The 26,559-nt window shown below is 35.4% G+C and overlaps 1 protein-coding gene across 1 annotated transcript; it reads right to left on the bottom strand.

Moving 5' to 3' along the window:
- Positions 1 to 176: 176 nt before the first annotated feature.
- SEC62 (SEC62 homolog, preprotein translocation factor) lies at positions 177 to 26,146 on the bottom strand. Its single transcript, XM_034998724.1, has 8 exons — positions 26,048 to 26,146; positions 18,413 to 18,521; positions 16,646 to 16,751; positions 12,026 to 12,230; positions 11,685 to 11,777; positions 9,242 to 9,302; positions 6,902 to 7,021; positions 177 to 3,095 (listed from the first exon to the last, which is right to left on the bottom strand). The coding sequence occupies exons 1-8, from the start codon at positions 26,081 to 26,083 to the stop codon at positions 2,629 to 2,631; spliced, it is 1,197 nt and encodes a 398-aa protein (XP_034854615.1). The 5' UTR covers positions 26,084 to 26,146; the 3' UTR covers positions 177 to 2,628.
- Positions 26,147 to 26,559: the final 413 nt, after the last annotated feature.

Raw genomic sequence — 26,559 nt, 5'->3', positions numbered from 1 at the left:
TAACTGCCACGAAGAACAATAATCAACTGTACTTGCTATCTTCCAGTTCCTAATAAAGATTCAAAAAAGAAAATTCAATTTACAAAAGATGGTTTTTCTATGTCAGCAACTAACTGGTACTTATAATGCAAAACCAAAGGGGCGGAGAAACATTAAAACCCATCACCACTGCATAATTTTGATGTGTTACATTAAAATTTATTAGTTTCTGAATAGTATTTGACTAAATCCAAATTATTTCAATTCAAGTTGTCTAGGCCATATAGTTGGAAAATTAAAGTTAGTGGGAGGGAAAAGTGAAAACAATCTAATACATTGACTTTAAGAACAATTACATATGCTTTATTCTTATTACCTGGACTCAGCTGGTTAATTCAATCCTTAGTTAGGCCAATTTATATCTACTCCACAATAAATCCTACATTAACCAAAAGCTTCATGCTTCTACTTACAGTAGCATAGCAAACTTGAAGTTCCTTAAAAAAAAAAAAAAAAATCACCATTTCATTGACTAATGTAAACAGCTCCTCCATGCTCTGGCCTAAGAATATTTAATGTTAGCCAACAAAGACAACCAGCTATTCTTCTGAGGTGTCAGGATAGTGGCAGCCTTTTGATTTTTATAGTTGTTTAAAGTATACAACCTTGTATAGTAGAAGACACTGAGCTGAAATTTCTAACTCACTTTCTAACCATAGTAAGACTGATATTTTTCCCCAGGGACCACCAAATATATATAAAAATTTGTACTAAATTCTGTAAGAATCCACAAACATCAATGAGAAGCTGACTTTCTTGCCATGCTCCAGACGTCTTTAAGACTAGACATACTACATATATTATAAGAGCTTTAGGATAAATATTGAGTGCCTGGGTATTATCATAGTAGTAAAAGTTAAGTCATTTTTTTATTTTTGAAAAAACAATTTTGGTACCATTACCATACCCCCAAATAGGTATTAGTGCTACTGGTGATTAAGAAGCTCAGAAGCTATAATTACGCATACTCTTACTGTGGAAGTAAGCAGTAGAGCTCTGAAAATGTGAGGGGGAAAACACCCAGGCACTTAAATCAACGAACATTTGCTAGGAGGAAACTTTTAAAATGACTGTTTGCAGCCTTGACAGAGTTGCATTAACATCAAATAGCCATATTTCTGTCCACTTACAAGGAATACTATAAAGAAGCAGTCAAACCATGTTTCATAAAAGGTGTCGGTATACAGAAAATGTCTTTTTTCACAATTAGAAAAATTTAACATCTTTAGTCAAACACTAGATGGGAAACAGCCTAAAGAAAAAAAAGACCTACCCATAACACCTATTTCAACTACAAAGCAAAATGCTCTGTGACTGAAGGAAAATAATTTAATATTCATTATCATTTTATAAGAGTAGAAGTCCAAGGAATGATATTATGCTCATAGGTAAACACAAGATTTTTCCAAAAGATTTGTAACTAAGGTATGCAAGACATAAAATCAAACTGCAAAACTAGTTCAAAGCAATTAGAGTCCAATGGTTCTCTTACGTTTTCTTTTATGTTCTTTATTTTAAATTGATATTTTAGAACAGTAAATTATCTTTCATAGCAGTGCCTCCTGGTCTGATAATATTGTACCTCCTTTCTGAACGTAGAGATTTAAGATAAATCAAAATGAACATTAAGGCATACAAACAGCTACTTTAAGTCTGCTCTTATTTAATAAGGATCTTTTTAACTCATATTCAAATACATGGAATGTTGGCACAAAACTGAAGCTGCTGTAGAAAGATCACAGATGTTCTGTGGGTTATTGAAACTTCCATTTCTCTAAAAACATACCCTTACATGGTCTTAATTTTACAAATTTAAGTGTTGAGAAAATGTCTAAATAATAAGTAACAATTAAAATAAAATGTTTATTTGTAAATTATGTACAGAATACATTTTACTTTACGACAAGGAAATGGGAAGAAGAGCCATCGCCTTCCAACCAATGCTGTTTTGCTTTCTCTGTTGGAGATGACTATCTTTCTCTGAGTCAGATGTACAAATCAGTTTGGATTTCCTAAGTTGGAAAAGGAGAATTTGTAGCTAAACTAAAAGTGTTGCTGTATTACTAGTTTGCTTGTTTCCACAAAATGCTTTTGAACCCTGCTAACTCAGAATCTTAGAAATTTCCTGGTATACTTTTATACTCAACCAAAGCTTAACCATCAAGAACAAGGAGTTTAAGCATTTCATTTTAAAGAAACTGTGAAATGGCTATATAACTATGCATAATCTGAAATGTTGGTGTTTCTTTTTTATCCATTTTAGTTATTTTGATTAATCTAATAGTAAAAAGCCATACAACTATCAAAAATGCCATTAATCTAAATATCATTGTGGAAAATGCATCTTTGATAACTATCAAAACGAATAAGACCTACTTATTGTAAAATTATCAAATAGATACAACTTATAAATGGCTTCAGACTGTACCAATAATAATATTCTATGAAATGAAGGACTGAATATAATTGTTTGGATGTCAAATACATTTCAGCAAATGGATTTAAAGAATGCTACAAATGTGTACATTAGGATGATCAGCCAACATAGAAAATCCAACCTCTTGCACTTTTAGTCCCAAATTAGTCAGGTTATGATTTTTCATGTGAAGATTTAGTTGTTTCTCCATCATTGTCTTCTTCCTCCTCTTCACAATCCCCATCTGTTTGCTGTTCCAGTTCCTCTTTTGTGATCATTTCAAAATCATTCCCATTTCCACTACTGTGTTGGGATCGGTCATCTTCCCTCCTGTCACTGTCTGTGTCTGAATGCCGTTCTCCACCTGAGCCTTCTGTTCCATGATTCCCTGGTCCTACTTTACCCTCCTCATCTTCCTTTTTCTCACTGTCTGACTTTTCCTCACTGTCGGACTTCTGTTGCTTTTTGGTTTCAGATTTCTCATCTTTCTTGAAGTCTGCTTTTGGTCCTTTATATTCATGTGTGTACAGAGGCCTGAAGGAGTCGATGAAGCCCACGTCAGCAGTCAGGTTTGGCAAGAACCAAAAGTGGTGCCTTCCTCCAGTTATGAGCCAAATGATGAGAAACAGAATGCAACGAGCTGTAGGAAAAAAATGTCTCTAACTGAATAATTCAAGCATTGACTCAGATAACGGGGAATATTTAACAAAAAACTGAAAAAATATTCATAAAGTTTATTATTTGCACATTACATGTAACTTGAATATAAACAATTAAATCCTGGCTAGTTTATGGCAGCAACCACAGTATCCTTGGTGCAGAGCATTCTGCTCTGATCCTGAGGGCACACTTTGCTATGTCGTAGATCAATAAGCATAGCCTCAGTTGGACGTTTAAGTATGCATGAGACCACAGTATAAGAAAAAGGAAATAAATGTAGTCAGGGATGAAGGATATTTTAAGAAGCCCTTAAAAGGGAAAAAACAAGGCTGCATCATGACTTTCCTGGACTCTAGGCACTTTTGCCTTTGTGAGGCAATTCCTCCATAAAAAAATATTAAAAATTATACTCTTTATGACCATATTGGTATAAATACAAATATGCATAGGTTCATTACTATATACATGTGTACATATTACTACTTCTGATTTTAAAAGAAATGAAAATACATTTCTACAGGGCCCTAAATATGTCACGGATCCAAGGCATGTGCCTACTCTGCCTGAACGGTAAGTCTTCTAAGTAAAATTACATACTTCTGAACATACCTTTCCTGGCTACAATTTTGTTAACTAGTTATCTAATTTCTGCTTATTTAGGGGCCATTCCTCTCCTAATATTAGGAAATAATAAAACGGTAGGGCTTGAGGTTACTCTCAAAACTCAAACTCGAAACTGTGGTTAGATAATGGAAGAATTTGAGAATTTTAAAGTTTATAGTAATGAGTTTTCACAAACACAAGCCTCAGTATTTCATATAGTTTTCTCTTAATTTACCAGTTGTACAGAGCTGTGTGATTTTTCCTGTTTTTTTTTTTGTTTGTTTTTTTTAAGGTCATAATAATTATGTGAATGTTATGGACAAACAATTATGACAGATTTTGGTTTGTTTTGCTTTTCATTTTCTTTACAATTATATCACCATTTTCATGTCAGGTCTGAAAAAAGCTCAGCTATCTGTGCCTCCTCCATTAGTCTGCTTGGGATAACTAAAAGGAAATGGTTATAACTGCCTTGACTTTTATGAAGTAGTAATTACTATTTTCACAAAGAACATAAATATTCTAAAAGTCTGTACACATTATATCTTTTGAGGTACAAAGAGAAAAGGCAAATGTTTGAAATTATGATTTAAGAATAAATTCCACTGATAAAAAGAAATAATGAATGTTTTTTAAGGAGGCCACATATTTTTTTCTCCAAATAAAATTATGATACTATGATACTCCAAATAAAATTATGATACCATGATAGACGTTGTAAGGTTATAAGACAGATGGTCCATAATTGGAAATCTTGACTCAAGTCCATAATTGGAAATCTTGACTCAAATCCAAAAAAAAAAAAAATACAGAAATGGCACAAACTTAAATTCTCCACATATATAAACTGCGCACAGCAAAATTCCAACAGGTTTTATGTGGCATTAGATTACCAGGGGCAAACATGGAACAATCATGGGAAAACCACTGTGTATTTACTGCCATACTGCTCTTACACTAAAAAGGACACATTTAGAAAACTGTCAAAGGCCTTATACATATTCAAAGGTGCACCAAATATAATTTTGACCAATAAATAGTATTTCACAGGATAATATAAAATATCCAGTTTATAAGTGGGCTACAGATGAAAACTATTTGAAAGTATATTTGGACATGTATTGCATGGAGCACTGGGTATTATACACAAACAATGAATCATGGAACACTACATCAAAAACTAATGATGTAATGTATGGTGACTAACATAACATAATAAAATAAAATTTTAAAACAAGAAAGCATATTTGGAATTGCATTTTCTAACATAAACAAAATGTTGGGTTTGTTTATAGTTTAATTTACAAGATTATTAATCCACAATGCATTTTTAAATTCATAGTATATTTAAAATGAAAAATGATAAAAAACACTACTAAAAAATGGTATTTTTAAAGAGCAAAATGATATAATAACTATAACTTATTGTGAATACTAGTTTAAATAAAAGATAAGTAATTCTATTCAGTAGAGTTAAATCTTCACTGAAGTTTTTCAAAGAGCTTCTAAATTTTCAGGGATTTGAGAACCTGAAGATAACCAATTTGATTCTATCTAATGTCAGATCAAAGTTTATAGCTTCTCATTCTTGATGCAGGTAGTATACTACCACTAGTTAGCTGCTTCACAATCTTAAATATAATTTCTTGGCCTACAAATGTGCTGTGTTATATGCAGAAGCATCAGGGGATTTCCTCAAGGTGACTAAGTTAGAGGAGGGAAAATATGAAAGGTGGGTGAAGAAAGCTTCACAGAGTCAGAGACCAGAGAGAGAAAAGGGAGGCCCATAAACATGATAAATTGAATGAAAATACTACATGAGCCACTGGGTCCAGGGATGGTGGCACTAACTCAGACACCCTGATGTCCAGGGTGAATGGACATGCAGAGGAAAACTGCTTAGGAATAGATGAGTAATGCTTTATAATATAGGATACTATGTATCACAGAACCTCAGAATAACATGTGCTCAGCTCGGATAATCAAAGTATGTCCTCTAACAACAGACATTAGGTCAATACTGTGATGTTGTTTTTTCTTTCTGTACAGGAAGTACTCTCTCACATCTTGGTGGAAAGTGGATTTGTCATTTGGGGAAAACAATCAGAACTTAGTACCATATGCCAATATAAACTCTACAGGGACCAAAGAATTATATATAGAAGTTTAAAAATCAATATACAACTTTAGATAAGCTGAGAAAAATTCCCATTTCTTTCTCAAAGTAAAAGTTAAATCAGACCTGCTCACCCGATATGGGAAAACCTTCAAAGACTAGGATTTTAAGTAAAATAATATTTGTTGGTTTTTTTCACAGTTTAAGTAACATACTCATTGTAAAAAATACAGACAAGTATAAAGAACAACCTTAAAAGTATTCACAACTATCACCACTATTTATATTTAGGTGTATTTCCTTCTAGTCAAACCCTCCCTGGCATTGAGTATTTCCATTTAAAACAAAAACAAAAACAAAAAAACTTCCTAATTAAACAGGCAAAAAACTACTTCATTATCTTAATTTTATTGTTTGATTACTGGTGATGAGAATTTTTCATGTATTTATTAATCATTTGTTTTTTAATTTCCTCATTTGAAGTGAGTTATTTTTATATTGGTTTGTTTTTAGCTATAAAGACCCTATTCATCCAGAAGTGTAAAAAAACATTACTTATGTTTTGTTTGATTTTTAAAAACCATTTTAAAACCCCTTAATGCATCTAGAATTTATTTTGGTATACGGGTGCAAAATTTTTCCCCAAATGGCAAATCAATTGTTTAGAATCATTTATTGAAAACACACATAGAACTTAAACATTTAATACAAGTTTCATTTGTCTTAAGTCAATATATAAAAATGCTTTACCTAAAGTATTGCGCCTCATAAATGATCAACCCCTGTAAAAATATTAAAGTCTTTGTGGTGGCTAAACTTTTAAAACAGATCTACATGCAGATTAAGAGACATTAAATACTTTTTCTTCACAATAGACCAAATTGAATTAGGTACATATTCTATTTCAAACTTGAGTCAGTTTTGGGATATGACCCAAAAAGTAGGTCCATATACTTCATTTGTCTACATTAGCTTTGCTATTAAACTTTACTTGAAGCTCCAGACTGCAGTCCCAACTGCTTGGTATCTACCTTACTAAGGTCAAATTTACTGATAACAATACTTACCAACAGCAAGAAGAAGAATGCTGGCTACAAAACAGCCTGCACCCACACTGAGGTAATAAACACCTACTCTCATTTCTGCTGGCCAAAGAGGGAAGAGGGTGGCTGCTATCACTGCAATCACTAGAACGAGAAATGACAAAGTTACACAGATAACTCTGAGATTAAAATTTTAAATGGCGTGGTTGCAATAACAGAGTATTTTCCTAGGGGGTAGAACTGAAATGCAAACATACTGAAACATAAAAAATTGCCATTTTTATAGGTAAAAAATGGTAAATTACTAGCCATTTCACATAGTTCAACTTAACATTTTCACTATTGATTTTAGGTTAGGATTTTTTCTAGTACAAATTACATATGATTAGAAAAAAGTGCCTAAAAATGTGAAATTGTTAGCTCCTTAAATGATCGACTGCTACTGTTTTCAAGCAATGTCTGTATTATTTTTCGAATATATCTGCCTACTGAATAGGGCAGCTTAAAGAAACAATCACCAAACAACACTAACTAAAAAATGATTCCGAAGATCCCTCCCTCAGGGCGGGGTGAGTCTGAGGTGCAGCTTTGACATTTACAGACTGAAAAGCTCAGCAGGTGATTCTGATAGTTTTTTGGTAGTTAGGGAAACTGGATACAAACATCTCCAGTTTTTTTCCAAGTACCATGGGACCACATGGAATAATCAGAAGAAATCGGAAGTCTGGTTTTAGGTCTTGAGAGCAACAGAGACCAGGATTCAAATTCTAGTTCTATCATTTTTAAGCTAAGTAACCCTGGGCAAGTTATTTAACCCCTTCAAGGCTAAGTTACTTTATATTTAATATGTGCCTCTTCCTCTTTTTTAAAGGTTGTCGTGAGGATGAAATGAAACAATGCATGTAAAATATTCAGCGAAGTGACTAGTACATAGTAAGTGATCAACAGTTATTAGCAATTCGGGTAGTATTTAATGGAATTATTTTGAATGGGATCCTATGCTATCATATTGATCATGCTTATTATTTGACCATTTTTTTCTACTTGTTAAATACCCTCCTTCCCAGGCTCCCACCTTGAACTTATAGGAATAACACACACCCATGGTAAGAAAAACAATCCAAAGGTATAAAGTGAAGTCTTCATCCAATTATTGGTCTACCCCCAGAGATTACTACTATTATGTTTCTAATTTATACAACCAGAGACTGCCTATGTATAATTAAAACTAGCTACATGGGATATTTTTTCTACAAAAATGAGCTTATATTCTTCTTACATTTATAATTTTTTTTTCATTTAATCTATTTTAGATATTTTTCCATCAGTATATCCTACCTAATTCTTAAAAGCTGCATGGTATTCTAGTGTGCAGTTGTGCTATAATTTATTTCACCATTCTCCTATGCAGGAACTTGAATTGTTTCCAGTTTTATTCTATTACAGACAACAGTGCAACAAATACCAAAGTACTGTACATCTGTGCAACTGTGATTAGGGTAGTATACATAGGATATTCATAGGATAAATTTCTTGAAGTATAATTGTTAGGTCAAAAGGTATAGACATTTAAAATTTAAAAGATAATTGCTAATTACCCTATATAGTCTGAGGGACTTGGATTAGAATAATTAGAATATGTGTCAGTGAGGGGCGCCTGGGTGGCTCAGTTGGTTAGGCGGCTGCCTTTGGCTCGGGTCATGATCCCAGGGTCCTGGAGCTGCATGGAGCCCTGCACAGAGCCCCGCATGGGGGACCTGGGGAGTCTGTTTCTTGCTCTCCCTCTACCCACCCCCCTACCCTGGTCAAGTGTATGAGCTCTCTCTCAAATAAATACAATCTTAAAAAAAAAAAAAAAGAATAATGTGTCAATGAACATTTTTGAATAGATACTTTGTATAACTGTATTAAGAACAGTCATGGGATAAATTCCCAGAAGCAGCACAGCTGCTTAGTGTCTGTGCATTTAAAATCTGAAAGACATCAGCAAAATGTTCTCCATAAAAACTAAAACAATGGACATACAATCAACTGTTGGAGAGCGTTGGTTTTTTAAGTGTTGGACCTTCACTAAGACTCAGTGCTATCAAACTTTGTAATCCTCTTAATCATGGTTGCTTTAATGTATATTTATTATGTGTGATCACGTTTTGTTCATGATTATTGATCACTGTATTTTTTACATTGTTGTTAATCTCTTAATTTTTGCTTTCATGTCTTGTAACTATTTTCCTCAGTTTATCATTTATCTTCTGACTTTATTTAAAGTACACCTCTTTTAAAATAACTATTTTATGTTGAATATTTTTCTTTATGGCTTTTGTATTTTTATTTTCCTTTCTAAATTTTAGAGATTGTACTTACCAAGAATTAATCCCATGACAAACGTTTTAAAGTGAACTGGGTCATAGATCCACACAAATACCTACAAAAATCAAGAAACCTCAGTGCTTAAGGTTACATTAGAAAGTTAAGCTTAATTCTGTATCTTCTACTACAGTTGCTTTCAACTTCTTAACATATAAGAACTACTTCCTAAGGTAAACAAATTTCTAAGACCCTTCCTTCAGTAGTAGGGTTTCTTTAGGTATTCATTTAGTTAGAAAATTATTTTCAAAATTATAACTTCTGTAATACACTTAAGTAAATTTCCACATACTTACATGAACTTAACAATTTGTTCATGTGTGCCAACCATTACTTATTCTCAACCCAAAGACTAGCAACTGTACAACTTTTTGTCCCTAATGTAATGGTACAGTTGTATAAGTAGAAGCAGTCTGGGCTAAGAGCACAGTTAAGATAGATCCAGCCAGGCCCTATTACAGATCCAGCAGCAATCAACTCTACCTTGTTGACTCCCATCAATGAAATGCAAAGAATCATTAATGAAGTTCATGCTTACTGAACATAAAGATTCTATGACTATCTGCCATAATTACACTGCCTACTCCCTTGGGGAGGGTCTATAACCTGTAAGTTGGGAACCACTGCTTTAAAGCTTGATTTACTTTTACACGAGAGAAGTTTACTTCATTTAGAACAATCAGAACTCTGCTCAATCCCCATCTAAAACTCCTAGTTTTATCTTAGTTTCTATAAATATCAGTACTCTTCCATTTCCTGATTTTATTTTGACCAGAGTTCTTTGTTATTGTCTTTTTGACTTGGTTCTACTTCTAACACAAGGGATTCCACTCCTCTTTTTTAACTGCACATTTCCCCTGGAAATCAGATCCACAGACCTCACTTCTGCCAGTTAGCATTCTAAAAACCAAGATTTTAAAGACATTTCCCAGCTTTAAAAGTTTGAAAGCATGTTGCTTTCTACAGAATAAAATATAGTCTTTTCAAGAATTCAAGCACCCCTGCTTTTGCTCAGGCTGCTTCCTTCACCTAATAGATCTGTAACTTCTTCCCAGTGTACCTGGTAATCTGCCAGTCGTCCTTCAAAGCTCAGCTCAAGTGTTCAAGGTCTCCAGACTCTCCTTATCCTGTCTTGATTAAACTTAATATTCTTAATTGATGTTCTCAAATCGTAACACTCACCACACTGTGATACAGTAATGTGTAAAAGCTTGTATCTTTGCTAGAGTATAAAGCACTTCCAAGAAAAGAATTTATCTTATTTATCATGCTATTCCGAGCACCTATAAAAATGTCTTTGCGTACAGCTCATGCTTGATGTTTAAATGAAGGTATTTGACCTTTCACATTAGGGAAGACCTGTGGTCTTCTATTACAGTGGTTCTTAACCAGGGGTTCACATCAGAATCACCCTGGAACATATTATACAACACACACACACACACACACACACACCCCCTTAGATTCTGAACTATAGATTCTCATGCAAGTATGTCTGGAATGAGCCAAGAGCACGTATTTTCTGAAAAGCCTTCCCAGAATTTCAAACTCATAGCTCTAGGAACCACTACTTTATATATACTACTTTTATATTAAGTATAACAGAAAAAATAGGTCTTGAAATCCACAAGAACTCAATGGCCAGTATATAACTCATGTTTTTGTATTGGTTAAATGACTAAGCAATCTTCATGGAAGGCTACCATCACACAAATCTCCCATTACAAAAGAAATAAAAACAATTTCCTTGAGTAAAGCATCAAGTAATGCTGAAAATTTTAGGCCCCTAGTGTGTCTGATTATAAGAGGCACAAAACTGTAGGTGTTCTCCATTAACCCTTCTACCCATTTTTCTTTGATTGTAAAGGAAATACTGCATTTTAGCTGGGCAAATGACCACCAGTATAAAAAGCACATTTCTAAGACTTTACTGCAGGTAGGCCATGACCATGTGACTAAGTTTTGGCCACTGGAATCCACACAGAAATGCAACTGCTAGCTTCCTGGAAGGTGTCCTTAAAGAGGAGGCATGTCCCTCATTCTCCTTTCCTCCTTTGGATGCAGCTATGAGGCTGGCAGTCATTTTGGACCATAAGGTAACCTTTACTAATTGCCTCAAATAGCTCCACCATAGAGCTGCCAGATCTGTACTATTTACCTTCAGACTTCACTGATTAGAGAGAAACAAGCATCTACTTTAAGTCACTGTTATTTCAGATTTCCTATCACTTATAGACAGCTAAACCTAATTCTGACTAATTTTCTTATACATTTTTTGTAATTCTAAATTCAGAGAAATTACTGATTTTTTTTTTTAAAGAGTAGTAGCTACATGGTTAGATTTACCAAAAGTACTTCTTTTCTTAGTAAAGTTACCAAAGATAATTCTAAAAACTCCTATGGAAAACTGGATTTCTATTTATAAGCTAGATACTCTCACCTCATTTCCATCCAGAAAAACTTGATCATCATGTGGCTCAAGTTTGAATTTTTTCTTAGTTTCCTTCTTTTTGGGAGTTCCTGGAGTTTCCTCCTATTAAAACACAAGTTAGACAGAAGAAAAAAACACTTACAAAAAGCAAAAAACAGTAAGACATTCACAAAGTCAAAAAAAGTTTCACTTTTGAGACACAGAGATAAAAATTCTCAACCATGGTATTTATAAGAACCCTAATATAGTTATCTTTTAAGTGCTTGTTGCACAGCATTTCAAAAGTGCTCATATGCCAGTGATCATAGGCACATAATAATTTATTTTTACTTAAATGTAGCTGAAATCACCTTTTTGGGTTCTTCCTTTTCGCCATCTTTTTTTTTTTCTTTTTCTTTTTTCGTCTTTTCATCCTTTAGATTTTCTTTCCTGCTCTTTTTATCTTCTTCTTTTCCACTTTCGGCCTTTCCTTTCTCTTTTTCTTTTTTTATGTCTTTATCATACTTCATTTTCATTACTTTTAGTGCCCGGTGAAAAAACTGCTTCTTTAAAAGCCTATGGAAAAAATGGTATGACATTCTGTTCCTTACCAACTATACAGATACAGACTGAAAAGAAAAAAACACCAAACCCAAATAAAATGAGCAAAGACTACATTGGTAACTCACAAAAGAAATTACAACTAGTAAATCAATGGAAAAATAGTCAACTCCACCTCTAAAAAAAAAAACCCCATACTGCCAATGTGATTATATAAAATTTTTGTCAATCTAATTTTCATCATTTTTCAACTATATAATTTAGATATAACAGATTATAGGCTTGGAATTATCCTTATGAAACTTTTCTCTGAATTCATAAGAGTAAATCAAGATTCTGTTTTATTTAATGTTAAGTCTCAAATTCAAGAGCAGACATAAGAAAGGGGAAATTCAACAGTTTAAGAAATGTTAGCAGATTAAAAATGTGCCCATGATTTGACTGATCTAAATCATGTCTTCAGCTGTCTTTCTTGATGTTCCCTCACTTCCTTCAAGTCTTCCCTCAAATGTTACCTTCTCAACTAGTCCTATCCTGTTTAAAATTACAAACCCACCCCAGCCCTCCCTCTTGTTTCCTCTTATCCTATCCATAGCATTTATCTTCTAACTTAACATACAATTTATGTCTGTCTGCCCCCTTCACTAGACTATAAACTACTTAGGAGATCTTTGCTTTATTCATTATCTGATAAACTTAGAAGACCCAAAATTAAGTCAATCTAGGTGGTAGTTCCTTTCTAACCTCATAATCCTACTCAAGAAACTGGGTTGCCCTTACCTTTGTTACCTAAAAGCCATCCTTTCAAATCTTATGTTCCAATTTCAGAGTTCTTGGTTTGTTCCTTCATTCCTTCCTTGATAATGTACAACTACCAAAACACAACCTATAAGCTAGGTCTTATTGCCACTATTTGTGCCTGTTGACTACCCACCTTTCTACCTCCACTAATACCTGCTCCAACACATCATACCACTTGTTAAGTTTATGCTTCCTTCCAGCCCAGTGACCACTTATTTCTGGTCATTATGCTGTGCCCTCTGAGGCATCTGTGTTTTCAACTGCCTGGTTGGGCTTTATTCTGCTACCCAATTAGGTCCACCCCATGAACATCTCTACAAAACTAACTTTTAGGTCTTCTCATTTGGACTTCTACTTGTTCAAAAGATCTGTATAGCATAAAATTGTGCAACTGTCTGAAATGTCCCCAAAACTCTACCATTAATGCCTATTACCCAGGTGCAACTGACCCTTGAACAACACGTTTGAACCACGCACATCTATTTACATGTGGTTTGTTTTTTTGATAGATACAGTATGCACTGTAAATGCATTTCTCTTTCCCATGATTTCCTTTTTTTTTTTTTTTTTTAAAGATTTAATTTATTTGAGAGAGACAAAGCAAGAGAAGGAACACAAGCAGGGGGAGTGGGAGAGGAAGAAGCAGGCTTCCCACTGAGCAGGGAGCCTGATGTGGGACTCGATCTCAGGACCCCAGGATCATGACCTGAGCCAAAGGCAGATGCTTCAGCGACTGAGCCACCCAGGTGCCCCCCATGTTTTCCTTAATAACATTTTCTTTTCTCTAGCTTACTTTATTGTAAGAATACAGCATATAAGACATGTAACATACAAAATATGTGTTAGTCAACTGTTTGTGTTATCAGTAAGGCTTCCGGTCAACAGTAGGCTATTAGTAGTTAAGTTGTGGAAGAGTTGAAAATATGGATTTTTGACTGTGTGGGGGTTGACATGTTCAAGGGTCAACTGCAGACTATTAACCAGTCAAACTGGTGTTGAAAAGTTCACATTCAGGTACATGAGTTCAAATACCATGTCTACCACTTAACTAACTGTGTGGGTTTGGGTAAATTACTTAATTTTAGTAAAATTTCTAAAATGGGGTATCTACCTCGCAGGGGTTTCTAGGACTAAATGAGAAGCACACAGATTGTTTATAGCATGGTGCCTGGAATATATGTACTCAAAATTAGCATTATTATTGCTATAGCAAAATCTTAATTTTGTTTAATAGTTATGGAATACACACACACACAAACACACACACACTTTGGTTTCATATTATTACATTACAGCATCAATCTATTCAGTAATAAGTAAAATTATTGACTTATTCCTTGGTAGGTCTTTAGAGAATGCCTAATTCAACTCACTCTATGGCTGGAAAAGTGAGATGATATTTACTATTATAATAAAATCAGTGTCTCCACTTATTTAACACATCATATAGTACAAATCACTCAACAAAGCTCTCTTACATTTTCACAGAACTACTTCCTTCTCCCAGTGTGTTCTGTCCCCTTTGCCAGGATTGACTGTCTTTTCTCCCATTGTTTCCCAAGTAATCACCTATTTATGTTTCAAAATTTGAATAAATATTTTCCCTGTGAAGCCATTCTTGAAGTTTTCTCATCCCTGTCCTCCTTACAGAACGCAATGCACTGTAATTAGTCATAACTCTTCTCTAATAGGCTAGAATATGTACTTTGGGGATGGGGACCAAGTCACAGTCATCTCTGTATTCTTGGGGCTTGGAATACAATAGATATTTGATAAATTTAAATGGATTGTTAAAAGCATCTTGTACAAAATTATTAAATTGCTTTTATTTTTTCTCACCTCGTACTTTTTTTTTTCAGGTTTTATAAACATTTATTGAAGTCAGACATGTGTTTAAGACTTTCACCTATATGGCAATGGTGAGGTTTTATTAAGTGGTATATGAATGAGAGTGAGAAGGACATTACTGGACTAGTGGGTTGGAGATGCAAAGTCACATGGAGTTAGAATGGTGCTAGATCAAAGGTTCATACTCAAATTAGGCCATTAAGAGGCACAGAGCATATTAGAAAAGGCTGCTTTGTACCATCCTACACTTTCCTGTTTTCTTTTTTCTTCAGACTCCCTCAAGTCCACTTATCAGTTTTATAAAATGAGACTAGACAAATGTCCCTTCCTGGGTTTGTTTGTAGTCAGGCTGGAACCCATGAGGGCTGGCCATGCTTGTTATCAGAAGTGGCTCTGAAGAACTTAGGTGGTTATGCTTCTCTATTTTAGTGCAGAAAGGACACAAACAACCTGACATGAATGGGAATAACATATACAATGAAAAGTGAGTGTATCTCTAGGTCTTTAGGGCTTTTCATAGAACACGGTATGAAGGTTCCTAAAATGACAAGAGATGTGGGTTAATACTGGCTGCTCTGTCTGGGTTCACAGATTTAATATTCAAATAGTATTCACAGACGAATCCTTCATCTTAGTTTTTGTTTCATTAAATGCATCCTCATTTTGTTGGAGGAGATAGTATACCACAGTGGTTAAGAGCATGGACTATGGAGTTTGAGTGCTGGATTTAGAATTCTGGCTCTACCACTTACTAGCTGTGTGACCTTGGGTAAATTACCTAACTTCTCTGTTTTTGCATGTATAGCATCTCTTAATTTTCACACCATATATACAAAATAAATCTACTTTGAGGCAGGCAGGGAAATTTGCACTTTGGAGTTCTACATAAATGGCTGTAGAGAAAAATGCCAGCTATACCACTGTTAGCTCATTCCTGCCCCACCAGTGAAACTTCCATTGTTTTTGAAAGGTCCAATAGTGACTTTAGTTTTTGGCAATTAAGAATTTTAAGAAATATTTGATAATTCTTTAACTTCACAGTTTTAAAACCAGGTTGTGAAACAGTGGTTTTTAAATGGGTCTCATCTGACTGATACTTTAAATGCCATTAAACAATACATTAGTAAATACTTTGTGTATCTCACTACCAAGGCTATAAAATAATTTGAAATGTTAAATTCCTACTGATTATAAACTTCAGTTTTGATGTTTCCCAAAGTACCAATTATGAAAAACATGGACCTGTTACTGAACTATCGATACTTCACCACGGAATCAAGAAAAGGCAGATGTTGTAGTTGCCTTGATTTTACCAGGAAAACATGAGCAATCACTGAACAAAATAAGGAAGGGTACCTGACTAATAACCCCGTGTAGGCACAAAAATAACCAACCAACCAACCGAGGGATAATAGGTCTATTAAGAATTCCTGCCAAAGTTCTGGAAAAGACTCCTTAGCCATTTGCCCTAGAAAAGAATTTTTTGGTTACTTTTGGCACTGGTATATGATTTTTATTGCTGATCTTTCAGTTCAGTCAGCCTGGCAAATGTACAAACATAAGAGAACACAAATTAAAATTATGAAAATATCATATCTAACACCAAATAAATGCCATTTCCAGAGGTATTGAAAAAATCCAGGTTGCATGTAAAAGTTCTATTTGAGCTATGCTGTAATATCACTAGATTTAATAATAAAAATGGGTAAGGAGCTTCTGGACTATGGCGAGTATTTTGATATTACTATTTATGTTATCTGTCACTAAGAAATAAACACTACCTGTTGCAGTAGTCAACCACAGACTCCCTCGTTGTAAATAAAGCTTCCTCTCCTTTCTTGGCCTTTGCCCACTTTGAATCCAAAAGACAATCCACTGCTTTTGAAGCTGAAGAAGAAATTTGTCATTTTAAATTTAGTATACATGGGAATTTATGTCTGTCTAAATAATAATTTATAAGACAAATATCAACATTCTGGCATCAGAAAATAAAACCAAATCCAGAGGAAAATGAGTTGGACATGATCACGATAAATAAACAGTTCCTTAAAACCTCAATTTATGGGCGCCTGGGTGGCTCAGTTGGTTGGGCGACTGCCTTCGGCTCAGGTCATGATCCTGGAGTCCCTGGATTGAGTCCCGCACGGGCTCCCTGCTTGGCAGGGAGTCTGCTTCTCCCTCTGACCCTCCCGACCCTCCCCCTCTCATGTGCTCTCTCTCTCAAATAAATAAATAAAATCTTTAAAAAAAAAAACAAAAAACCTCAATTTATGAAACATAGCAATAAGGGTCTTTTTAAAGTAATGCTGGGAAATAACTGACATTCAAAAATATTAAGTAAAATGTTATGGGAAAATGTTCTAAACAAAAACATTTAAAATAAATATAAGTATCACTCTTAATCAAATAATCACAATTAAATGTAGGCTAAACAAACCAAAAAACTTCCTCTCCCATGGTAATGGAAATTCTGTTATCAAGCTTTACTGTTACCCACTGAGAAATAAGCTCTGTGAAAAATCTACTGCTACCACCAGAAGAAGCTAAATATATTAGATCGGAAGAGGATGGCATTTATTTTTATTTTTAATGAACATCAAAATCATTAATCGTAACACTAAAGAAAGGGAAGATAACAAAATTTCTTCTTTGTAATGGCAATTCAATTTTAATCAATGAGACAGGCAAACTCAACCATTTAGTGGTTAGTGGTTGAGTTATAGGGCTATACTGTAGATGACATTAGCTTATAGTAATGTTCTTTGGATGATGTGAAGAACCAAAGCTCCCACATTAGTTCCAAAAGACTTGTTTCACACTGAATTCTACTCCAGAGGTTTTTTTTTTTTTATTTTTTTATTTTTTTAAAGATTTTATTTATTTATTTGACAGAGAGAGAGATCGCTAGAGCAGGAACACAAGCAGGGGGAGTGGGAGAGGGAGAGGCAGGCTTCCCGCTGAGCAGGGAGCCCGATGCGGGACTCGATCCCAGGACCCCAGGACCACGACCCGAGCCGAAGGCAGACGCCCAACGACTGAGCCACCCAGGCGCCCCTACTCCAGAGTTTTAAAGAAAGATTATTTTCAAGTACATATACTATCTGAACAAAAGGTAGTATTAATACTGAAAATAAATCTTATTTTTAAAATTTGCAACAAATGGTATTACAAAGCACTTTCTTTTACCTTTTTTTTTTTAAGAGGGAGAGAGCAGGGGAGGGTCAGAGGGAGAGGGACAGAATCTTAAGCAGGCTCCATGCCCAGTGAGGAGCCTATGCAGGGCTTGATCTCACAACCCTGAGATCATGAACTGAGTTCCATCAGGAGTTGGACAGTTAATTGACTGAGCCACCCAGGTGCCCCTTTTATCTTTTGCTATTGACATTTCCAATCATAAAAGGAAAGAACAGAATAATCAATTGTCATATGCCCATCACCCAGCTTCATCAAGCATACTTGGAAAGCACTTTTAAAACATCTACAAAACTGAAATTTAATTATCTTCATAAAATATGTACACTAGTATCATTTTACTGATATAATCCTACCAATAAAATAATCAACTCGGTGCCCCATCATATTGGTGGACTTTGTTGGACAGTTGAATCGAAGATACTTGGCTACAGCCTTCTCTTCTTTAGATGGTTCACCAACTTCCTGCAAAATAAGAATATTTAATATAATCATTTACTTCACAAATTCACGCACTGAATTTACAGATGTGTTTGGCAAATCTTTTAAAGTGAAGTATAAGCCTTTCTTTCAAGCTTTCTATGGAGCAGACCTTGTAATGTATACAAAAGACAGAATAGAGATTTTTAAAATTACATGTGTTTTAAAATACATGTTGATAGGGTCAAAACCTGCCTCTTTGCCTCAGCTACAAGGCGTTTATTTATTTTGAGTTGTTTTTCCAGTATGGTAACTACTTTGTACTAGTTCACCTTCACTCTTGCCTGATCTCTTTATAAGCCACAAAGCAATAATTTAAAAGATTAAGAAGTTGCCAATAGTGAGTGCCCAAATGTCAAAAGTAAGTAGAAACAGGTGCCATAAATAAATATTAAGTAATAGTCAAAGCTATGAACCCTGAACAATGGACAAAAGACTGTAGGAGGAATTCTCAGATTAACCAAAGAGAGCTGTCTCAGTGTGGGAGCCATAAGACTATTTGAGACTCTTTTCTCACCTTGTCTTTCTTCTTTTCTTCCCTAGTAGGGGTGAGGCAAAAATAAAAATGCAATAAACAGATAAATTATAATCTAATTTAACTCATTAATGGAAGTACACAAAGAGTTTGGAAAGGCTGCTTTAATCCTTCCCTGTTTGCTTTCTTCCATTCCTTTCTCCAAATTTTCTATTATTTTCTTCATTGTTTATCATTTCCTATCTTCTTTTTATTTCCTTACATTCTGAACTACTCCTTTAAGTTGACAATTCCTCCTGTGTACTTATTCTCACCACCCAAATACTGAAGAAAATGAAGGCAGTCTACATTTGTATACATCTTCAACTTGTATAAGTTGTCTTATTGCTATAAGCTACTGTAACAAAAGTACTGTCTTTAATTTCATGTTTAAGAATGATACATACTCAAGCACTACTTCCAGCAATGTATTATCTAAATGTGAATGATTTCAGGAAGGTCTGTTTCTTAACTAAACGAAGTGCCAAATATTAGTAAAGAATTATCTGCCAAGAATCTAGGATGCTGAAAACAATTAATGCTACTAAAGACAGTTATGTTTTAGACAAGACATTCTAATAACACAAAATAGAAAAAAATGATCTACTCAAATCATCTGTCTTTACGTCAGTTTTCCTACAAATTTTAGATAAGTCTGAATTCAGTTATGTTTGATGAAAATGAGGAAACAAAAAACCAAGCTTCCAGCTTCAATTTTATCCTGAAAAGGAATAATTTGTTGAAGTGAAAGCCTGTGCTTTGGTTGTTAAATCACCTGGTAGCTACTTCTCCTATTTCTTCCTCTGCATTTTCCAACTCCTCTACTTCCAATTGCCCAATTAATAGTGCATGATTCTTATACTCTGCTAGTAACCCATTTCGGGGTTATATGTGGCAATAAAAATTAAAAGCTCAAACCATTCAATCCAAATGAAGACTACAGTAAAAACCAAATATCTGTGTGAATAAAAAGCCTTTAGTTTTATATAAAAAATATGTATCACAGAAAAATAAAATCTTAAAAATTTACAAATGCAAAATTAACACTATTAACAAAATTAATTAACAAAATGTTACACTCCAAGTTCACTAACAGCTACAAGGTTCATAATGATTTGGAGCTTAGCCACAAAATATACTTTCTGACAAACTAAAGGGTGAAAAGTCTGTATTTCAATTTTTGAAATCACACTAAAGTATATTGATATGTATTAATATCATGTTAAATGGTAGTATTTAATTGTGCTTGTATAATACAATGCATTTCTAGGAGGCTCATCTATTAGTAAATAATATCCCATATATTCATGGTACAGCCAAAAAAGTAATACTATAAATAGTTGAAAATAATGTGATACTATAAATTAGCTTATGGAAACAATTCTATTTTATAATCACACCCACATATGCTCAATTTTTTTCTCATTTGATAGATCTGTTGTCAAGTTTTATGTAATTAATAAGTTGTTACTGGGATATGCTTGATTGAAAATGACCACGTGACATAAGTCTAAATAAACATAAATTGTTCAAATACATACTTACTGTGTGTATACCTTAGAATACCTCTGGGTGTTTCAGTTAATACCAAAATTTGTAAGGTGTGATAACTATATTACAACTATCCAAAATAGCAATTGCTATTTTCCAGAAACATATATTTTACAAGCACATCAACTTTATATGTGACAAGTTTATACTCATACTAGCACTCAAACTATTTACTAAAGAGAGGTATAAATGTACTAATCTAATGATTTTTTGACAGAGGCATCACATGTAAAATCTGATATAAGGATACATAAGAAATGCAAAAGTTCATTCTATTATTATACAGTAAATGCAAAAGTTCATTCTATTATTATACAGTAGGGAATCTGATTCTACATGAATCCACAACACTTTTAAACCTCATTTTAACAATTAACTTCAAGTTCACCAAAGTCTTCAAACAACCTCAAGACAGACTCAAGTAATCTATTTTTATTCCTTTCCCCTCCTTGGTAAAGGTACTACTAAATAACAATGAACAGAAGAGACCCAGAAAACATGGACTTAGATAATCTTTCCCAAGTAGACACAGTTACTTATACATTGATACTTTTTTAAAGTATCAAACTTCCTTTGAAAATGACAAGAAAAGTAATGAAGTCTATCAAGATATTGGTATAACAGAACTGATAACCTTCCTTGATCCTTAATAAGTTTCTATTTTCTTTTGTGAATTATGAAATGTTCATTATATCACATATAAGTTATACATATTGTAGAATGCCTTTAGGTGAAAAGTATAGAATTTGTGCCATCTGCTGGGGCTCTGAAGACAGAAAGAAGGATTGCTATAAAAGACTACCAAGAGGGGCGCCTGGGTGGCTTAGTCGGTTAAGTGTCTGCCTTCGGCTCAGGTCATGATCCCAGGGTCCTGGGATCAAGCCCCGCATCCGGCTCCTTGCACAGCGGGAAGCCTGCTTCTCCCTCTCCCACTCCCCCTGCTTGTGTTCCCTCTCTCGCTGTGTCTCTCTCTGTCAAAGAAATAAATAAAATCTTAAAAAAAAAAAAAAAGACTACCAAGAGAACATGACCGTGGGAAGCTGGTTAGGTAGAAGATCTTGCCATGGAGTCTTCACTCTCACTGCTCCCCTGCTGCAGCCTAAAGAGTATAAAACAGTCTTATCCTCTTCCTGTTTATACATTAGACTATAGTACTTCCCTTCTTTGTTCCCTTTTGATGTGAACAAATCTTCAGAATATTTTCATAACTTTTCTAGAAACCTTCTAACAAGAAGTGAAGGCCTTTGGGAATAGCATCAACCACTAATAAAGAGAAGCCAGCTCATCAACCCTCAAATGAAAAGAACTTCATAGCTCAATCAGTGAGCTCAAATGTCTTAGAAAGAGAAAGCAAAGAAAGAGCCAATAGGTTTTGAGGCTGGACTGCCATCTTTGCACCCAAATACCAAAATGCTGGCTGTCACAACTCACAATCCAAAATCATATAAGTTGAAAGTTTGGTTAGAACATTCTTTTTAAGTTCCTTAACAAGTACTATTTTTACTGTAGATCAAGATGCAAATACAATAATGAAATAGGGGTGTTACCATTTTTAACTATATATTATTTTAGCCAGTACCTATGATAACCTTTTTGGGAAAAAATATTAAAGAGTCAATAAGCCAGTCTTCAATCTTACAGAATTTTTTAAATTGCTATATTCAATAGAAATAAGCTTGGTTGCTTTGTCGAGTGAAGGAAGCAAAAAAGAAAAAGATTAGTTCACAAATCATAAATTTGTATCTTCATACAAGCAGTATAAAATATTTGTGAAATGCAAATAGATTAACAGTAAAATCTGAAAGTTGGAGGGGACCTTAGATAAATCATTTGCTTAAAGTCACACAGCATATTACTAATAAAGCTTTTCAAGAGTCTCTGTATCTTGACTATGACAGTGCCCTTCTGTAAATACCCCACTGTTTCACTCCTATTGCAAGCCCTTCATTAAGCCCCTGGGGGAGTTTTCAGACTTAGGACTGGCTTCTTGGGTTCCTTCTATTTTCTTCAGAAGGTCTGAGAGAGTCAGATTGTATGGTCACAAACTTTCTCTTTCCTTCCCTTTTCTGAAATTAAGCATCAAGGCCCAGGATATGTCAGGGTTTTACTGCCAGGCAGACAGATGGGTGCAATAAAATTAACTGAGATGAAGATTATAAAAGTTCTAAGAATTAGTAAGCCATTTAAATGTCCCAAAACTCAACTGAATACACGTAAGCAGAATACTAAATGGGATGTTTCTCTCTTTAGCAGGGACAAGTTATGTTAAAACTTTATGTTATATAATTTAATATAAAAATTTTAGGATTAAAGCATTTCGGAACAATTTATTTTTATTTTATCACTGGGGAGGTGGAAAGAACACTCAATTGGGAATTAGAAGACTTGGTCTAAGTCTGGTTTTACTACCTTGACGAGTGACCCTGGATCAAATCACATAACCTCACTGAACCTTAGTTTATCTATAAAATGATGGTGACATATTAGATCAATAAGTTTTATACCTGGCAAACTTTTAGATGTTGGTCCTAAAAACAGCTTAAAGGACCATGAGGTATGGGATGATGGTAGTGGGGTACTGAGGTGACAGGGCTTTGGGCCAATCATTCTGCATTTGTGCAAAAGGATTCCAAACAAATTCTATTATCTGAAAATCCTTCTCAACTCTAAAATTTCATGATACCAGCATTCCAAACCAGTAAGCACTTTGTTAGCCAACAAGCACATACTGTATATTCTTAAAAACTTACATAATTCATTTCTTAAATCTTAAAATTATTTATTATTTTCAAATGGTCCATTAATTTGATTGACATCATTCTCATTCTCATTTTGAGAATCTCAATCATTAAAATTTCCTATTATAACGTTAATAAACATGTAGCACACTTCCAGTTTTCAGTGATCAGTAAAGTGAATCCAAGAAGAAAATGTGACAAAATAGTCCCCTTCCTTCCAACTTTGATGGGATATCAGAATCTGAAATTATGTAACACTAGAAAAAGCAAATAAATTAGCTACTTTTCCAAACCCTGAAATTGTATCAATCATTTCTCCCAATGTACAAATTACAATTCAAGGTCACTTGAACCTATTAAACATAAAAATCTTTTCTAAACATGAAACATCAAGTAACAAACAACAGGAAATTCAGTTGATATTACAGACTTTTTTGCCCAAAGTCTTACAATAGAATCTCTTCTGTAACTTAAACTCTGAACTTTGTCATTACATTTGATCTTTTTGTCTAAAGCGATGCCAATATTATAGTTTCTGATTTGGGACGGGGTGGGTGGAGAGAAACCCAAGGATGTTATATTTTACATTTTTATTAATTTGTTAAACACTGCATAGTAGTACTCCAAATAGCACTCCCAAGATCTCCACAACATTCTAGCGCAGCTATGTATAAACTTCCAGGATGGAAAAAAACAAATGTTATATATTTTCATTTAGCAATATGTCAAGCTGATTTTTAACAATAAGATCCTCACGTATTTATCTGATCCTCAAATAAACAATATTAGGTAAATAGCTATACTTTATGGAACTCACAACCTAATGGTTTATTTACTGGATAGCTGTTAATCGTTCTTCAGCGTAAAACAGTGGTTAACAAAAACCAAAACAAACTATCCTAAATCCTTCCTCCTTTTGGAGAAGGGAAAGGAAGGAGTTATATGCCAAACACTCTTTTACTAACTTCTACAACCTTTAATAACAAATCACTGACTCACCTATTTTTCACAATAACTCTACAACCCTTTTTTGAGGTACATATCCTTTTTGAATATTTGTAAATTGAAGTAACTTGCCCAAAGTTACACAACTAATAATTAGTCAAACTAGGGTACAAACAGGCAGTCTGGCCCAAGTCTCCCTGCCACTACCACACAGCTTCTTCATCTACCTTACTGTTTAATATAAGATCAAAACCCCGAAAAAAGAGCAGCTATTCAAAAGTAAGGATCACCTTTACAATAATGTTAAACGAAAGTTGAAATATACAAATAATGTCTATTAAAGGGTATAACATGTACTATATGCATAAATTTAAGTAATTACAAATCTAACCAACAACTTCAATACAAATTCTAATGAAAGTATTATATATCCACACCCAACCAATAATCCTAAATTCTGAAACTAGGAATAGTATAATTAGAAACTTCTTCCATAATAACCTTAAACCCTGGTTTGATGACCTGTTGGAACTTGGGGGAATTTGTCCCTTTTGATTGTCTTCTGTACTTTGTTGGGAACTACATTCTTACTTCTGCTCAATTCCAAAATTCCAAATTTACTGATCACTGGCATCTTTTTTTCGTAGTACTTCATAGTTTTCCGGAGAATTTTAACGTGCATGGCTCAAATCACCTGTATAGGCCAATTAAGTGACAAAGTTGTTTTTTTTTTTTAATGGAGGAATAAAACCCTAAACAGAAAAAGTCATTCTAAGCAATGAAATACTAAGAAACAGAAAGTAAGTGTAACAATTTGTGATTAGTATATTAACAAATTACAACATTTTATCAATTTATGATGACATATGAAGGTTTCTAGGCAGATAAAATAAGACAACTGACTAATAAAAACATCCTGAGTCTAAGATGTTCCTCTATTTAATCCTCTTGGCAAAAAGCTAGAACAACAGGGGGAAAACTGCAGGGAAGAAATGCACAGGTAACATATATGTGGAACAAGGGACGGATGTTCTGTAGGTTATGAGGCTAACACACTAGCAGGTGAAAGGTTTCTGCATGACCAGGTCGCTGCAGTACCAATGAGGTTGTGTTTATTTACACTGTATCGCCTGAAAGAGCCGGAAAGCTTCGATTGGGCTATTAAGTTAGTACCATTGAAGAGAAAGGAGGGAATACGCAACTGAACATCTGGATAGGCAGACCGTCGGCCGGGCCCCCGGGGCAGCTGACCGAACCCGGATTACTCCCTCTCCTACGTTCCTCCTATTTATTTGCGCACAAAGAACCGGCTGCTTTAGGTCAACCAGTCCTCCATCTCCTTCTACCCTAATTACCGTGGCCTTAATTTCGGGATAACTAAGGCGAGAGAATGAGGCAGAAAAGGGAGGGGAGGAGCCCGGGGAGGTCGGTGTCTGAGCTCGGGAGGAGGCCGACCTCTCGGCGCAGGCCTGGGCCGGAACAGTCACAGCAACCCTACGCTGGCAGCCGCGCCTCGGCGGCCGATTCCAAGGGGCGCCTTTTGCTTTCCGCCGCTGCCCCACCACGTCCGCCTCGCTCTCCTCCGTCGCCAACACCGCCCCCCCCCCAGGCCCCTCACAACGACGCAGCCCGCACCCGGAGACCTCGCAGCGGAACCCCAGCTCGTGTCGCCCTCGGTTTCGCTCGCCCTTCCAGGGGCTTCCCTCGCTTCTTCTACTGCCGAGCGCTCTGAAGTCCCCTACCCCAGGGCTCGCCCTTACTACCTGGATCCGCTTCTTGTGTCGCCTGCGTTCCGCCATGTTGGCCGCTCCGCCCGGTTCCCTCTGACGTGGAGCGAGGAGGGGGGCGGTGGAAACCTCGCGAGAGCGCGCGTGGGCCCGTTATGTAATCTGGCGGCGGGCGCCCGCCGCCGACCCCCCGGGGCGGGGGAAGGCCGGCGAGAGGCTGGGCGCGCCGGGCGGGCCTGGTTGGCTTCTTCTTTCTCCTCTTCACTCCTTTTGTTGCAGGAACTGGAAACCTCTGGGACCAAGAAGGGAATTGAGAAGTGGTTCAGAGAACAGGCGGGCTGGAGAGTCCTTGGTTCTCAGACCCGACTGGGCCTCTGAATCACCTGGGAAGTTGCTCAGATACAGATTCCCGGGCCCCACCCCTCCCAGGGTCGGTACGTTTGGGGTGGGACCTTTCACGGAGAGATTTACTAAGGTCTGCGAATTCCGGCCGTCTCTGGCAATTCCTATCTTTTCAACGAGTTCTGACGCACCAACGAGACTTGGTC

The sequence above is a fragment of the Mirounga leonina genome, unplaced genomic scaffold (genome assembly GCF_011800145.1).
Source record: "Mirounga leonina isolate KUSES-001 unplaced genomic scaffold, KU_Mleo_1.0 Mir_115, whole genome shotgun sequence".
Taxonomy (NCBI): domain Eukaryota; kingdom Metazoa; phylum Chordata; class Mammalia; order Carnivora; family Phocidae; genus Mirounga; species Mirounga leonina.
This window is presented reverse-complemented; position numbering and strand designations above follow the sequence as displayed.